Source organism: Hordeum vulgare, chromosome 1H, assembly GCF_904849725.1.
Source record: "Hordeum vulgare subsp. vulgare chromosome 1H, MorexV3_pseudomolecules_assembly, whole genome shotgun sequence".
Classification (NCBI taxonomy): Eukaryota; Viridiplantae; Streptophyta; class Magnoliopsida; order Poales; family Poaceae; genus Hordeum; species Hordeum vulgare.
In genome coordinates this window covers 490,186,399-490,204,096 of record NC_058518.1, presented here as the reverse complement: position 1 = coordinate 490,204,096, position 17,698 = coordinate 490,186,399, and the positions used below count along the sequence as shown (strand labels likewise).

The 17,698-nt window shown below is 45.4% G+C and overlaps 1 protein-coding gene across 2 annotated transcripts; it reads right to left on the bottom strand.

Moving 5' to 3' along the window:
* Positions 1-15,066: 15,066 nt before the first annotated feature.
* Positions 15,067-17,616, bottom strand: LOC123448821 (enoyl-CoA delta isomerase 2, peroxisomal-like). 2 transcript variants are annotated; one of them, XM_045125852.1, is made up of 2 exons: positions 16,541-17,616; positions 15,067-15,293 (listed from the first exon to the last, which is right to left on the bottom strand). In XM_045125852.1, the coding sequence occupies exon 1, from the start codon at positions 17,289-17,291 to the stop codon at positions 16,557-16,559; it is 735 nt and encodes a 244-aa protein (XP_044981787.1). In that variant the 5' UTR covers positions 17,292-17,616; the 3' UTR covers positions 15,067-15,293; positions 16,541-16,556. The 2 variants fall into 2 exon arrangements, with proteins under 2 accessions (XP_044981787.1, XP_044981780.1); XM_045125845.1 differs by having other exon boundaries at positions 15,067-15,324; positions 16,541-17,614.
* Between the last annotated feature and the right edge of the window lie 82 nt (positions 17,617-17,698).

Below are 17,698 nucleotides of genomic sequence, written 5' to 3'. Positions count from 1 at the left end.
GGGATCTAGACTGGCCCCACATATCAATACTAGTCTTTTCTGCGCACTTTGTCCTCACTCATGCGCACCCGCGATCAACTGTGACAGCCCGACACCGACGCTCCAGAAGATTCCCCTTTTAATTCGTTGTCGTGGTGTGTTTTCTTTTGTTTGTTGCACTCTTCACGCATCATGCATCATCTCCATCATTTCTGTTGTGATTGCTTCCCTTATTGTGTTCATGTTTTTTTTTCTTCTTGTGCTACTCCTAGCCACTCCTTGACCCTTCATCTTTTTCCTATTCTCAACTTATTTCAATCCATTGCATCCTCTTGTTTCATACCATCTTCATTTTTGTTCTCATGCACAATGCTTTGCCCTACCTCCCAAATTCTCTATGCCACTTCCTCCTAGTCGTTTTCTTTTTTTTAGTTGCCAATATTATCTGACCCAAATAAATGTTCCTATTGTGCCCATAAATCATATGTATTATGTAGGGTCACCCTCTGAAATTGCAAGCCATTCGGATTTGGTTTGGTTGGGTTTTAAAATCAGACCAGTTGGAATTAAATTCAAACTTGTTTGAATTTATATTCTGTAAAATTCCTCCAACCATTTTTAGAATTTTGCACATTTTTTTCTGGTTCCAAGGAAAATATTTATCTCTATCTATTTTCCCAACTGTACCTTTTTTTTTTTCTTCTCAAGCTTTTATTTTATTTAAATAGAAAAGAGAGAATATTTTGAGATAGAGGAAGAAGTTGGCCCAACCACTAACCTGTAGACAACCTTCAAGACCAAGCCCACCTCTCCTCCTTCTCGTACCTACGTCACGTCGTCCTTACTCACTCCTGAGGAAGCCACGGAGCCTTTGGTTACTCGGTGTGCCCGATAGGAGATGATAGCTCAGGGTATCTTCAACCGATTTGGATGGCGACATATTAATAGGATAGATGGATAGTCATCTAGGCCTATTTTCATCATCGGTTGTGGCGCAATAGACGCCTTGTATCTTTTATTTTATTTTTCAAGACCTTTATGTACTTTGTTGAAACTGGTTTCGTTATTAATAGAAGGCTGCATGCATCACTCGATGCAAAGGCCGAGGTCATGCCTCCTTTTTTTTAAAAAAATGTAAGCCACGACTTGGTCGTCCGGCATGGACGAGCTTGGCAAGCACCAGGAGACAGCGTGAGGGAGACACCGCTATTGCTCTAGTGATGAGCTCCGATGAGGCTCTCGTACCAGCGCTTAAGGTCGGTCGACTCCCACATGCCCTTCGTCGGCTTTGACGGCGGGCCAAGCGTTGGTGTGCTCAGATTTACATGGACCCATTTGTTTTTCCAATTTTTTGCAGGTAGCGGTTGCTTTTTCAAAGATTTATAGGGACATGATTACTTTTATTTCTTAGGGACCTGATTTCTTTTTATAAATATTTTGGCCCCTATGTGTTAACCTGTCAACGGTTAACCTAACGGACAAAACTAACAGTGTTAACTGTTATACCACGTCAATCCCGACGGTTGGATCAGAGCTGCCGTAATCATAGTTAAAGTTGACCAATATATTCATTAGTGTAACATGGTAGTTTTCTAGATTAAACCAAAATTGTGGTAGGTTTTACAAACTTTTCAAAAAGCGGTAGGTTTTCGAAACGCTAGCCCGAATATCGGTAGTTTATGTATTTACTCTAAATATAGTGGTTTGGTTAGGTCTCCTCACTTTCTTAACTTCTCATATTTTAGGTGTTAAGGTTTGAGAGAGCTTTGAAGAGTTATAGGACAGGGGTTCAAATAGAGATACCCTAAATCTATTTATCCAGTGAAGTTGCTTATCTTTACAACCTGTACTACAACAATTAAGATGAATATAAATAGCTATTGTAGGTAAATTTTATCTAAGGAGTAAAGCCATACCTACTCGTGTTGTATCATTCACTTTTCTCTCTACATATGCCCGAGGGCACAAAATGTGTGGCCACGGTAGTGAAGCTAGCTAGCAAAGGATCCAAATATTGTTTTCTAGTTTTGTGTTGAATTTTGCATCCCCCTCACCAAAGTATCACATCTCTAAGAAAAAAAAGCAACTCCGGAATATTACAATACCTTCAGAATGAGCGGCATTGGGAAACAAATTCAACCTGCCTAGCTTTGTTGAACTATGAGAGTTTCTTGTCAACATAAATTTGACGAGTTTGAGGTGTTTCATCGATCTTCCCAATTGTATCTACCTTCGTTTGCACCGATGAGGTCCACATGCACGCCCTGCTCCATCTAGTACTGTTGTTGGAGAGTCCTTTTTTGTGCGACAAGAAGAACCATGTTGAGCTTGCTGTGATGACTCCTTACTCACCAAGTGCCTTGCGTGCAAGGCCGGGCTGGCAATATCTGGAGCCCTGCGTGAAACTAAAAAATGAGGCATTATCTTATTAGAACAAATGAATAACGAAAAATTATAATGTATATATATTTTGTAGATTATTTTATAATGCATATGATATAATGTTTCCAATCGAGGAGCAGCCTCAGGACTGTCGCTGAATCTTCAATCGATCCTCTTGTACATTGTAGTGAGTAGCGACGGTGTAATTTTACATAAACAGGGGGGCCAGTGCTGATGGTGTTGGTCCCAAACGGTCTGCCTGCGGGGCCACCGCGAGGAAACTCGAGGTTTGGCACCCGTAGCTAGTTCCATCCGCCGTGTCCTGAGAACGAGGTACGCGACTCCTATCAGGATCGTCGACACGTCGGGCGGCCTTGCTGGATTAGTTTTACATTTGACGAGATATCTTGTGCATCGGGATTCCGGTGATGCTTTGGGTAATCTCATAGTTGAGGTTTTCCACTAGGGAATCCGACGAGATCGCGAGCTTCGTGATTGAGGATTTCTATGCGGCTTGTGGTAATTTGTGATGGACTAGTTGGAGCACCCCTGCAGGGTTAAATCTTTCGGGAAGCCGTGCCCGCGGTTATGTGGCAACGTGGAAACTTTGTTTAACACTGGTTCTAGATAACTTGAAGTTAACTTAATTAAAAATATGCCAACTGTGTGCGTAACCGTGATTGTCTCTTTCGTGAGTTCCTTCTCCGATCGAGGACACGGTGGGGTTATGTCTGACGTAGGTAGGTGTTCAGGATCATTCATTTGATCGTCTGTAGTTCACGTCCGCTATGCGTAGATCTTCCCCTTCTTATTTCTGCTACTCGTAAGTTTAGCCACCAAATATATGCTTAGCCGCTGCTGCAGCCTCAACACTTGACCATACCTCACCCATTAAGCTATGCTAGTCTTGATACCTTTGGAAATGAGTTTGCTGAGTCCCCTGTGGCTCACAGATTATTACAACACCAGTTGCAGGTACAGGTAGAGGTTACTTGACGCGAGCGCGTTGATTGTTCATTTGGCTTTGCTTCTTCTTCTTCTTCTACTTCATGGATCTAGGATGGGTTCCAGACCGGCAGCCTGGGATAGCAAGGATGGACGTCGTTCTTCTTTTGTCGTTTGTTTTCGTCCGTAGTCGGACCCTGCTCTTACTCTTGACGATTATGTAATGTACTGATGTGACTCTGATGTAGCTTGTGGCGAGTGTAAGCCAACTCTTTATATATCTCATCTTTTCAGTACATGTACTTGTAACGATATCCATTCTTGCGACACGACGAGATGCGCTTCTATCCCTGATGGGGCCCTCGTGCCAAATTGAGGATAGGGTCGCATCTTGGGCATGACAAGTTGGTATCAGAGCAGTACCGACCTAGGAGTCCCTTGATTGATCGAACTTGGCTGAGTCGAGTCTAGTGAAAAAATACTTTGAGTCTAGTTATATATCGGGGAGTAGGATTCTTTTTTCTCCTCTTCTATGCTCTGGTGAGGAATCTTGGCGTAATATTTTAATTCTACTCCTCTTCTCACTCAAAATATTTTTTAGGATCACGCGGATATTCTTGGGATCTATATGATGCCGATGTGACGGAGTTCTGTTTTTGGTGCCTCCTGTCTGACTTGATTTTCTTCCGGGGAGTTGAGCTCCAGGGGATTCTCGAGCACATCGTTATCATTCAGATTTCTTAGTATCTCAGAACGAAGGATGTTCGTAATTGCTTCAATACTAGTAGTGGCGAGATAACCCCGATGTCCCCAGTACTTGTGCAGATTGTTCGGGAGTACTGCCATACTTTGTATCGTTGTGATCACGAGGGTCTGTTGTAGATGAAGGTCCGAGATTCTGGTTGTGTGTTGACGGATGTGATACATGTGACGGGTTAGTATAGGAGTTGTGTGATTATTACTCCTTGTATCCGTGTACCAGATTGCATGACCAGATATTTCGGGAATTCATAGGTGGGAATTCAAGTAGTTGCTTATAGGACAATCTTCCAACAAATACATGATGTTAGGTTGGGGTTCGACATCTAGTGGATTCGTTTGTTCACGGTCGACTTACAGCGGTACACGTTGTGTCTTAAAGAGTCCTTGTAGCTTGCTACGACTCGGGGACGCTTCGTATGTCGGGTGCACTGCCTTGCACTTGATGGCTACTTTAAAATCGAGCCCGTGCGATCCTCTCCACGAAAATATCGGACGAAATCTTTCTCATGAGTTTGTTCTGGCTTGTTTCATAAGCCTCACCCTTTGTTTTGTTGAAATGTGGTATTTTGAGTTGCTTCGATGTCAAGTGGTGATTTCAGATCTTTTCTAAGAGGTGTTCTCATATTTTTATGAGAGTATTAATTCTTTTCTCAATCAATTGTCATATCAATTCTTGTCAACCGGAGTCGTCATGTTAATTCTTTTTCAACCTGTGTGTCTCTCTTCAAGTAATTCTATCCTTTCCAATTTTTGCAAGATCATTCTCTCATATTATTCCGGAGTTCATCTCATCTGTCCCAAGTTGTCTTTAATTTTCCTCGCCCTCCCACCCTTTTCTTCAGTGATTCAATTTTCATCCAAGAGTTTTCTTTTCATTGTGCTTCCGCTGTCTTTTCTTTTCTCTCTTACCCGGTGATTCATTGTGATGATTCTCAGGAGCTTCGTTTTCATCTTTTTTCAGTCTTGTTATCTTTTCCGGTGAATTCAATTCAGTTATCCGTGGTCATCATATCCTTTTCATCCTTGTAAATTCTTTCCCATGTTGGAGTTTCTTGTCAGCCTATCATGTTGTTCATTTCTCTCTAGTCTACCCGGAGTGCTGAAGTTATCTCAGAAATTCTTGTTTTCAATTCTTTCATTTATTTCAAGGTGCTAACCTCATCTAGTTTTCTTTATACCGGTGCAATATCTCTCTTTCTAGCAATTTTTCTAACGGTGGTTTCTTTGAGTGGGCCCATAACCCACAGGTTCTTTCCCAGGATCTTATCTGGCTTTTGTAATCTTTCCCGGAGACCACTATATCTTTTCAACTCTGACGTAAGTATGAATTTCATCAGTCATATCCCTTCTTCAAGATCTTTTGGAGTTCATTCTAATATTTGGCTCAACCTTTCATTATAATTTATTCCGGAGTATCTCAGTTATTCTTGGTGGTGTTCTCCTCATCATTTCAGTTTTGAAGATCGAAGGAGTGTTTCTCTCAATCTTGGTTCATTCTCTTGGAGATAAATCATTTCAGCTTGGTGCCATCATCTTAATTGTTCCAATCATGAGTAATCCCTTTCTTGCGATCCGGTGCATTTCTGAGTTATTTTTATTTCTCGATCCTCCGAAGGCCATCATCTAGAAGATTCTTCGTTCTTAGCTTTCAGCTTTCATCCTCAATTCTTCTCAATTGTTGTCTCTTCGTTCGTCTCTCGATTATCCGGTGCCTTGTTCAAGTTTTTTTATCTTGTGGCTTATGATCCCTTCATTCTCTTGTTTCTCCATTAATTCGTGGTGTTCCCTTTCAATTATGAATTCTTACCGGCACTTCCTTCAATTATGCTTCAAATGGTGCTTATCTCTCTGTCTCTTCAAGATCATTTCAAGAAGAATAAGTTGCATGCTAAATCCGTTGCTTGTCATCAATTTAACTTGATGAAGGATAAGCATAACATAAATCTTATTCTTGTTCTTAGTAATCTGAATTCTTCTTCCGGAGGGCTCATGATATCAATTCCTTTTTCTCAAGTATGCTTATCTTTTCTTTTCCTGAGTTCCAAGTTTTCTCAAGTATCTCTTTGTGAGGCTTCATCTAAATCTTGGCAAGGCTTCAATCTTATTCTTTCATCCTTCTTATCTTTGCATCGTCCTTTTCATACAGAGGCTCGTCATGGTGATTCTTCAAGGATGTGATTTTTCTCAAAGTGTTCTTCAAAATTCCTCTTGGAGTACCTCAAGTATTCTTTCTCTTCCATTTTAGTGCATTGTCCTTTCTTTATCCTTTGAGGTGGTATTATAGCCTTCTTGTTAGTGTAGGAGCCTCGAAGAGTTTTCCTTTCAAGAATGAGATAATTAAACCCACCAATTCTTTGATCATGAAATATTTCAATCATGGTTTCTTCATTGAGCTATCTTGGTTTGGATGTCATCTAAAGCTTTTCCTATGGGTTGTCGCTATCATGGTGCTTGTCATTAATCCAAGTTCTCAATGTATCCTCTTGGTGTAAGATTGTTCATATCTTGTTTCTCCCAACCTATCCTTGTTTCTTTTAGTGGTTGTTTGTCACCTCATATTTGTTGAGATGATTTTCATAAGCCCACTACTATCTTGTTCTTTTTGTTGTTGGTTTTCCAACTACTCCGTCAATTCTCTATCCGGAGGCTCTTCAATTCTATCGTGATGATAGTTGTCATTTCTTTCTTTATTCTCTTCTTCCGTATGTGCTAGTTCATATTCTATTGTTCTGGAGGCATTGTGATATCGCTCTTTTGGGTCTATCTTGTTGTTCTATCAAGATCATGGTGTTCCCTTGCTCTATTTACTTGTTTGTCGTGAATATTGTCTAATTCTCCTACCTTTTCGAATTTTTTGTCCCATTTTCCTATCGAAGTGCTGCCGAAATTTTCTGTGAATTCTTGCTTCTTTCTCATATCATTCCTCATCTCTTTGCAACCTTCAAGGATTGTTGGTGTCACTCGTTTCTCAAAGAAGCAACTAAGTTTTACCTTTTGCTTTTCTCATCCTCTCCCCCTTTCATTCTTGGATCTCGGGGCGAGATCCTCTTGTAGTGTAGGAGAGTTGTGACAGCCCGACACCGACGCTCCAGAAGATTCCCCTTTTAATTCGTTGTCGTGGTGTGTTTTATTTTGTTTTTTGCACTCTTCACGCATCATGCATCATCTCCATCATCTCTGTTGTGATTGCTTCCCTTATTGTGTTCATGTTTTTTTTCTTCTTCTGCTACTCCTAGCCACTCCTTGACCCTTCATCTTTTTCCTATTCTCAACTTATTTCAATCCATTGCATCCTCTTGTTTCATACCATCTTCATTTTTGTTCTCATGCACAATGCTTTGCCCTACCTCCCAAATTCTCTATGCCACTTCCTCCTAGTCGTTTTCTTTTTTTAGTTGCCAATATTATCTGCCCAAATAAATGTTCCTATTGTGCCCATAAATCATATGTATTATGTAGGGTCACCCTCTGAAATTGCAAGCCATTCGGATTTGGTTTGGTTGGGTTTTAAAATCAGATCAGTTGGAATTAAATTCAAACTTGTTTGAATTTATAGTCTGTAAAATTCCTCCAACCATTTTTAGAATTTTCCGCATTTTTTTCTGGTTCCAAGGAAAATATTTATCTCTATCTATTTTCCCAACTGTACCTTTTTTTTCTTCTCAAGCTTCTATTTTATTTGAATAGAAAAGAGAGAATATTTTGAGATAGAGGAAGAAGTTGGCCCAACCACTAACCTGTAGACAACCTTCAAGCCCAAGCCCACCTCTCCTCCTTCTCCTACCTATGTCACCTCTGTACGAACCCTCTGGCCACCATAGATCGCTTCTCTCCTCCATCAGACGGCCACCAGAGCCCCCTCCCCACCTATTTAGCCCATGCCTGCGGCCTAGGGTTCTCCTCTACCCTTTTTCCTCCTCCTATCCCTCCTAGCGCCGTCGGGGCGAGCCACTCGATGCCGTCAACGCCATGGACGGGCTGTGGTGAGCTCGACGCCGGCAGCTGTTCATCGCCCTTCGTCTTCTTCGTCAGCACCATAAGCACGCGGGGGCCATGGGAGATCCATTCCCGCAGCAACCGGACACCGAGGCCGATGCACGACGCCCCGACGACGAGCATCTTCTTCACCTCCGGCGATCTGTTCTGCGGAGTACCTCGACGTCGCATGTTCCTTTCCTGCGCCGACTCTCCTCTCCGCCTCGTGGTGAGCAGACGAAGCCTCGTCCCCTCTCCTCTGTCCGAAGTATCACGTAGCTGCGTCGCCAGCGTGTCGCCTTGCCGCGCGGCTCTGTAGAGCAGAGCAGCGGAGGTAGCTAGTAGCGGCAAGTAGCAGTAGAAGCCGCATCATGCACCTAGCAGTAGCAGCGCCACAGCATCCGCAACATGCAGTGGCAGTAGCAGCGAGCGAGCAGTGCATTCGCGCGCGTGTAGAGCAGCTCGTACGTCGCGTGCGTCGCCGGAGTCGCTCATCCGTGCGTGTCTCTGTTGCGATGCAGCTAGCCCCCTGTCTTGCGTTCAACTAGCGTAGATCCCCCAGTTCAAGGAAACGCCCCACGGTAGCCCAGTGGCAATAGAGCGTGCGTTGCACCGCAGCGTCCTGGGTTCGATCCCCAGCGTGCCCCTTTTTCTTTTCTGGGGTTTTTCCCATCGGCGCTCTTCGAGTAATTAACTTAGGGAAGTTTCCTCCCGTAGTAGAGCAGTGTTCTGATCCCTAGCAAGCTGGTTCGACCGAGCTATGGCGACTGTGAGGTCCTGGGTTCGAGTTCCCATGTCGCCCTTTTTTTACTGTTTTATATTTCCTGTTGTGAATAGGGAGTTAGTCATTGTATGTCTGCATATCTTCCCATACTAGTTCAGCTGCATGTGGCTAGCCCACTGGTGGTGGCCGTGCACTCCACCAGGGAGATGGTGGGTTCGACTCCCACCTCTCTCATATTTTCCTTTTTATGTGTTGTGACTTGTGTGTGCCACTGACAGGTGGTCCCAGGGCCCTGGTGACTATGACCAGTAGGCCCCCTGTCAGTTTACATTTTAGTGGTGATGGAGTATATTTGTGACTTGTGTGAAATATCCTTGTTTGGAGTAATTCCAGAAATGGAATGGCCTGATCTGGTATATCCCAAATTGGGCAGGCTCAGGAACAGCTCATGTTCTTGACTATGCTGTAGTTTGATCCTGTGTTATTTTTCTTTTGTTGTTTGTGGTGTTTTTCTGCATGTAACATGGGCAGTATGATATATGGATTTGGGGTAGCAGAACCCAATGAATCCAATGGTGACACTGGATTCCAGTTATGAGCAGTTATGCAGAAGTGTCACTTTGTGTTGAGGTGGCACTTGTTGACCTCGTAGGTTGGTGTAAGTGCATAGTTAGGGATTGAGCATACATGCATCATTTTAGTTAGTGCTTCCTGTTGTGCATGTCTCTTGAATGTAGCTCCGTTCTTTGTTCCACGTGTTAACCGACTAGGATGACATGTAGAATCACCGCTTCACCTCTTGCCATGTTTAACCACATTTAATAGTGTCGTGTATCTAATCGGGATAGAACTAAATAACTCGTATGTGGAGTTTCGTCAATATGCAACTCGTTGCATATTGAACTTCACTTAATGTGTAGTGTTTGATTGTGTGATTTGTCATGTCGTGACTTGCATGTATTCAACTGCTCATGCATCATATGTGTTGTGCATCGTGTGGTGAATTCCGTGTGTTGATTTGTGTTTCCGGTTTGCTTCGTTCCGATAGAGTTCCGCAAGCGTGTCGGAATGTGAGGAGCCGTTCGACTACGTCAGTTCGTCTGCTTCACGGAGGCATTCTTCTTCCAAGAGGGATCTCAGGCAAGATGATCATTTCCCCAGATACCATTACTATCATTGCCATGCTAGTTATTTCGATGCTGTCGATTATGTCTCGTTGCCTACCACATGTTAAATATCAGCCTCTCAACAATGCCATGTTAACCATCAACCTGTTCAACCTAGCAAACCACTGATTGGCTATGTTACTGCTTGCTTAACCCTGTTGTTAGCGTTGCTAGTTGCAGGTGCAGTTGCTTCCATGTGAAACATGGGTTCCTTGTTATATCACCATATTAAATGCTATTTAATTTAATGCACCTATATACTTGATAAAAGGTGGAAGGCTCGGCCTTTCTAGCCTGGTGTTTTGTTCCACCTTTGCCCCTCTTAGTTTCCGGCTACCGGTGTTTTGTTCCATAAATGAGCGCTCCTAACACGATCGGGGTTGTTATGGGGACCCCCTTGATAATTCGTTTTAGATTAAAGCTGGTCTAGCAAGGCCCAACTTTGGTACCACATTTGCCTAATAACCTAATAATGCATAGGGACCCGCCGGCACCCGCGGACTATTTTAATCAACCCCCGGGCCAGTGCTCCTCGTGAGTGTTGGCCCCACCTGAGCGATGTCCGGCGCCCCTCTGGTCACCCGGAGGTTTAGCGATCTCAACGTCTAGCTCATCCGCCGTGTCCTGAGAACGAGGTACACGACTCCTATCGGGATCGTCGACACGTCGGGCGGCCTTGTTGGATTAGTTTTACATTTGACGAGATATCTTGTGCATCGGGATTCCGGTGATGCTTTGGGTAATCTCATAGTTGAGGTTTTCCACTAGGGAATCCGACGAGATCGCGAGTCCGGCGCCCCTCTGGTCACCCGGTGATGCTTTGTCGTTTGTTTTCGTCCGTAGTCGGACCCTGCTCTTACTCTTGACGATTATGTAATGTACTGATGTGACTCTGATGTAGCTTGTGGCGAGTGTAAGCCAACTCTTTATATATCTCATCTTTTCAGTACATGTACTTGTAACGATATCCATTCTTGCGACACGACGAGATGCGCTTCTATCTCTGGTGAGGCCCTCGTGCCAAATTGAGGATAGGGTCGCATCTTGGGCGTGACATCAACTTTCCGGTCGGTCACCCATCCTAGCACTACTCCAAGATGAGCACGCTTAACCTGGGAGTTATGTTCGAATGGGCTCCCGGAAAAGAAGGAATTACTTATTAATATGAGTAGTTTATCATCCCTAATAAGTCAGGCTATCACATACACCACCACTCGGAGGAACCGACGTCCTCGTCGGGCCACAGGAGCGTTCACCCGCCGCGACTCCTGGCGAGATCTAGACTGGCCCCACATATCAATACTAGTCCTTTTTGCGCACTTTGTCCTCACTAATGCGCACCCGGGATCAACTTCCCGGTCGGTCACCCATCCTATCACTACTCCAAGCCGAGCACGCTTAACCTGGGAGTTCTGTTCGAATAGGCTCCCGGAAAAGAAGGAATTCCTTATTAATATGATTAGTCTATCATCCCTAATAAGTCAGGCTATCATAGTACCACACTGGAATTGTTGCAATGGAAGGCCAAGAATGGTCTATCTGACAAGGGATTTCAGAAGCTACTGAAAATAATGAAGAACAAGCTTCCAAAGGATTGCGTGACGGTACATACGAAGCAGTGGCGGAGCTAGGCCATCAATGCAGCCTGGGCAAAGTACAAAGGGGGTGTGCTTAATGAGCATCTGCCCACAAAAACTAGTGATTAATTATCAATTCTTACTATTAGCTAGTGGAAGTATTTCGGCACAGCCCGGACAGCTGCCCAGGGTCGCCGGGAGGTGGCTCCGCCACTGATACGAAGCAAAGAAGGTTCTCTACCCTCTAGGATTAGAGGTGCGGAAGATACATGCATGCCCAAATGACTGCATCCTCTACCATGGCGAGGAGTACGAGAATTTGAATGCATGTCTGGTATGCGGTGCATTGCGGTATAAGATCAGATGAGATGACCCTGGTGATGTTGAGGGCCAGCGCCAGAGGAAGAGGATTCCTTACAAGGTGATGTGGTATGCTCCTATAATACCATGGTTGAAACGTTTGTTCAGAAATAAAGAGCATGTCAAGTTGTTGCAATGGCACTAAGAAGATCGTAAGAAAGACGGGATGTTGAGAGTACTCGCTGATGGGTCGCAGTGGAGAAAAATCGAGGGAAAGCGGCCGAAGTTTGCAGATGACGCAAGGAACTTATGGTTTGGTTTAAGTGCAAAGCAGCAACCACAGCAGCTGGCGGTGATTCTATGTATCTATAACCTTCCTCCTTGGTTGTGCACGAAGCGGAAGTTTATTATGACGCCGGTGCTCATCCAAGGCCCTAAGCAACCCGGCAACGACATTGATGTGCACCTAAGGTCATTAGTTGAAGAACTTTTATAGCTGTGGGATACCAAAGGTGTACGTGTATGAGAGGAGGACAAACAGCAGGAATTTGACCTACGAGCGTTGCTGTTTGTAACCATCAATGATTGGTCTGCTCTTAGTAACCTTTCAGGACATACAAACAACGGATAAAATGCTTGTGCGCACCGTTTAGATGAGACTGAAAGTATATATTCTAAGAAACAACGTCTCGCAGGTTCTGACGCGTGGCTGCCTTTTAGTCTCGGTCGGTGTTACCAACCGGGACTAAAGGTCCCCTTGCCTGGGTGCCCTACGACGACCACGTGGATCCCCTTTAGACCCGGTTCGTGGCGCAACCGGGACAAAAAGTTGGGACCTTTTTTCCCGATTGCAGAATCGGGACTAAAGGCACTTAGAAACCGGGACTAATGCCCTGTTTTCTACTAGTGCCCGTTTTTCTTTCTTTTTGAGGTGTGACGATCCCCCGGCATAAAGTTATGATCGAGCAGCGTGGGATCGAGCAACGGCCTGCCTCGCGGATGCCAGCGGCCCCAGACCTATGAACAACATTTATTTTTGAGTAATACATACCAGGCATATAAAAATATGGGGCCCCTAAAATTTATGGCCCTCTGCACGCTGTACAGTTTGCACACCTATGGGTCCGGCCCTGTCTGGCGGCGGCGAGGGAGTGGGTAGAGGGAGGAGACCCCGGCTGTGGTGGTTGGTTTCTCGTCCCGGTCACCTTTTGGAGTGACTCGAGAGGGAGGAGCGGCCCTACGGCCCTCATACTAGTATGAACTATCAAGTATTACAATCACAACTCGAAGTTTCATACCATGTCAGTGTTGTTACGGTGGCCAATTCAGCACCACAATCACCCAAATGATGGCCAAAGCTAAAAACATCATCGGGAGCTCTTCGTCGCTGCTCGCTCTACCTCCATCACCAACTGGCAAATGTGAGCTTCCGCCATCGGCCAAGGCAGCAGCAACACAACGGCACAGATAAAGAAGACAAAGACGTCGCTTGTCTCGATGTCTTCCCCTCGACCTCCCGAGGCGCCGACACCTACCCCTCGGCCTCGTGTAGCTGTGCCACCACCCCCTCCACCTCTGAGGACCAAAGAGGATCCTGATTCAGACGAGACAAGGAGTGAGGCCGACAAGCTCGAAGAAATGCCCACGTGTACTTTTTTCCTTTTCTTTATTTTTGTTTTGTAATTGCTCAAATAAATGATGCATGATGTGATCCTAATTGACAGGTTTTTCCTCTGCTATTATTGCGAGGAATTGAATAATCATCCAGACTATTTTATGGAACAACTGAACACAATCCACACATTTGGCCTCGACAACATTGCCATGCCCATGACTTATAGTCAAGAGATGATGGGAAAATTAAACAAGCCACACACTCAGGTGCCATTTGGCATAAATTATGATTATGTTTTAGTTATTTGTTTGACTCGATGAAGTTTACTTATGCTCGTAGTTGAATTATATGATGTGGTGCATTTGTATTGTTTCTGTTTGTATTGAAATTTTGTGCGTTTGTTTGAACTGTTTGCGCAAATGTCTCGATGAATTGGCAAAAGGAAAATTTTGGAGAGATCCACTAGATGGAGAAAGGTTTAATCCCTAACAAATAGTAGCTTTTTAGAGGATGGGGGATTAAATTATAGGGGATCTGCTACAAATGCTGTAATGTTGGATGTAATGCCTTTGTTTAAAAAGCCATGACGACGTTAGTAGCTAGTCACCGAGAGTGAGCGTTACTATAGGTGTGACGATTTCGAGAATTTCTCTTTGGTCAAACACTCTTTGTAATTCGAACCTGGAGTTGTATTATCGTTCATACTATGTATGGCTTCCTCTTCAACAATACTATCTTCTATAGTGCAGACATGACATTGTTGAGTACGCTTTGTGTTCAGATAGATGGAGTCAAGTATACCATGTGATTGTTTAGTAAGCAGTTATAGCACTCGCTGACATGTTGTACTAGGACAATTAACATGAACTAATATTTAATGTAGATGATTTTCATCCGGTGAGTAAAGTCATACCTACTTGTGACATATCATGCATTCTTTCTCTCTACATATGCCCGACGAATGATGCCATATAATGAGTGGCCCGTGTAGTGAAGCTAACAAAGATGTAACATATTACTCTCTCGTATTGGATTTTGCATCCACCCTCACCAAAGTATCACATCTTTGAGGGGGGAAAGAAACTCGGCAATGGAAATACCTTCGGGATGAGAGACGTTGGGAAAATAGTTCAACCTAGCCAATATTTTGTAGTATGATAATTTGGCTTTAGGCTTAAATCTGGCAAGTTTGCTGCACTAGGTTAATCTTGCGACTTGTGTACGTTTTCCTTTGATATCGATGAGTACACTCCACTCCTGCATCTGGTGGCTTTCTGGAGGGGTGGCCTGCTGCAAGCTGACAATGAACAGGCCGGGCTTGAGCTCGAAACAGTGACCCCTTCCTTGATGTCCGTATCGTGTGGGCTAACTAGTGGAAGGAGAACAGCAGGTGCAAGTTCCTAAGTCCTCCAAGATGGCTGCTTGCCTAAGCTCAAGACCACGGATAAGGAACCATCTCCACTTTACTAGAGGAACCGTGCATGCTTATTTAGCTATTTAAGGATTATAACATTTCGATTTGGATAGAACCTCAGGACCATTTGGATGAGGTAGGTTGCCTAAGCTAAACCAGGATTTGAATCCACGTCGTCCTACCAAAAACATGCTTCCAATAGGAAAATATCAAAAGAACAAAATGAATTCACTCATATGTTGATTTTGCAAATGAGAATTTCACTGCAGCAACAACAAAATAACCAGTCCAACGGTAACACACAAGCATTCTATTTGTTTCACACTTTCAAAGTAACAAAAAATACAACGCCTACAGAAGTAATATATATAATGCATGTTTCCTACAAAGCATCATTGGCTGATCCATGTACAGATACAGAATACCAAGAGAGACATCAGGCTCCGTAGACACTCTGCCAGAACAAAGGCAGGTCGGTTCAGAACCTGGAAGAAAGATTGGATCCAAGAATTGTAAATAACAAAAGAAGGAAGTTGTAATTTTTCGCTTTAAAGTAACACATCAGAGCCAGCGGAGAGTGAATGAACATACAACAGAACTTGGAGCAGCAACAAGACCTTGTGTTCCAACATGGTTTGTGAGTGTAGATATACATGACAGTGGAGTTCCCATCTTATTAGAATTATGCTGCTATTGGAATAGTGCAATCTTGATGAACTATCTAACATTCTACTATTGTAGTTCTCATCATTATTCTGTCGCAGTAAACCCAAAGTAGAGGCAATGATCAACTAGATATGGAAATATACTAATGCCCTGTAGGCCGCTTATAACAGGAACTCTGGAACAATAGCAAAAAGAAACGAATCTGTCTCTTCCCAGAACAAAAAACTGCAAGAGGACAACATAGTTAACCAAAGCCCTAAAGCTTGACAAACAAATCTTTATGCACTGGATTGTGAAATTTACAAGGCTGTACGGAGTTGTATGGCACAAATTACTAGCCTGGGTACCAGTGCCTTCATCAAAGATGGATAAGGACATATGCGTTCATCTCAAACTGAAATAATCAAAATATATGTAGCCAAAGGACAATTAAAGTGAGCCCTCTAGCTGTATTCTTGTGTGGACCTGCTAGACCAAGTTTGTCCATATAGTGGCACATTTGAATCAGATAGATTTCTCAACGCCAGCTAAGCTTGGCTAGTGATGAACTGATGACCTCCATCAGATACAAGCTAGTCTGAAGTATTTCAACTGCAGCTCAAACTAAGTGGCCTATTAGGGCATCGTCCAATAGGAATGTTGTTACTTATAAGTTATAAATGTCTTAAGCGCAATAGCAGAGTCAACCAAACCAGCAGGAACCAAAGTGTAATTGTTTGTCGAGAACAGCAACTTCCATTAGTCAGTAAGTTCAGCAAACACCTAGGGAGACAATCACATCAGAGACTGGGGCTGCAAAGAATGACCAGCCAGATCAGAACGAATCTACTCTGGGACTGGGAGCATAGCTAGCGCAGCATAGCACATCATCCAAAGTACTATGGGAATGTTAGAACTTATAATAGCACAATCTGCCAATCCAGCATGAACAGCGATGAACTTATAATGTTTTGTCAGCAAATTGTACAGTAAAGAGAACAGCAATTCCCCTTATTCAGCAAGCGTTCAGAGACACACAGAGAGGAGAGGACTGACCTCCGACCTCCCCTGATCAGAGCCTGGAGGCGAAGTGCCTGCTCTTCTCCTCGTCGCTCTCGACGGCGATCCCAACGGCCCTGCACGCATCGGGGAACATGGACATCCTAATGGACGCGTACACGGCGCCGTCCCACTTCCTGGCGGCGAGCTGCTCAGCGAGCTTGAGGGCGTCGGCGGCTGTCTCGGGCGCGCCGGGGCAGACGACGTCGACGACGCCCATCTCCTTGGCCTCGGGCGCGCGGAGCTTCTTGCCCCTGAGCACGACGTCCCGCAGCGCGTGCGCCTGGGAGATCTTGGCGCGGAGCACGTGCACGAAGTAGGGCGGGAGGGGGAGGCCGATGTCGACCTCGCTCATGTAGAGCACGCCGCGGTCGGCGCGCATGAGGCGGTAGTCGTGGCAGAGCGCGAGGAGGAAGCCGCCCGCGGAGGCGTGGCCCGTGACGGCGGCGACGGTGGGCATGGGGAGGGCGAGCAGGTCGGCGGCGACGGGGCGGAGCGCGTCGACGAGCTCCCCGAGCCGCGCGCGGGAGGCGCCCGCCCACCCGATGTCGAGCCCGTTGGAGAAGAAGCGGCCCTCGGCGACGGTGACCAGGGCCGCCCCCGGGCCCTGGGGCTGGGCCTGGGCCGCCGCGAGGACGGAGGCCAGCGCGGAGCGGATGGAGGCGATGAGCGGGTGGCCCAGCCGGTGCTCGCCGTCGCCCGTGAGGGTGAGGACGAACACGCGGCCGCGCTGCTCCAGCGTGCACATCGTCGCCGGTCGCTGTGGCCTGTGGGTGGTTTGGGTTTGGGGGGCGTGGACTCGGGTGGTGGTTGGTGAGTGGTGACTGTCGTGCCGTGCGGTAGTTACCTTGCCGTGACACTGAGTTGCGTGCGGATTTAACGCTGGGCAGCGGAGAGCTCGACGTGCGCCCGTGTCACTGTCGCCTTCCCTTTCGGCCGAGGAATTTCGCCGCGGCTGTCGCAGAGTTTAGCGGAGAGGGGTTGGAATCTCAGGCGGCCGACGAACGCACCAACGGAATGGTGGAAGAAGATAAGCCGGAGTGACGGGAGCTGTGTCGTCAGGCCCGATCCGCGATCGCGATGCAGGATCCGTTATAATTCTCCAGCTGCGATTCTAGGTCCGGACGGGTCCTGCCGGACTGTATATGGTCCTGT

Coding starts and splice junctions, on each gene's coding strand:
- LOC123448821 (XM_045125852.1), bottom strand. CDS start 17,291: ATGTGCACGCTGGAGCAGCGCGGCCGCGTGTTCGTCCTCACCCTCACG.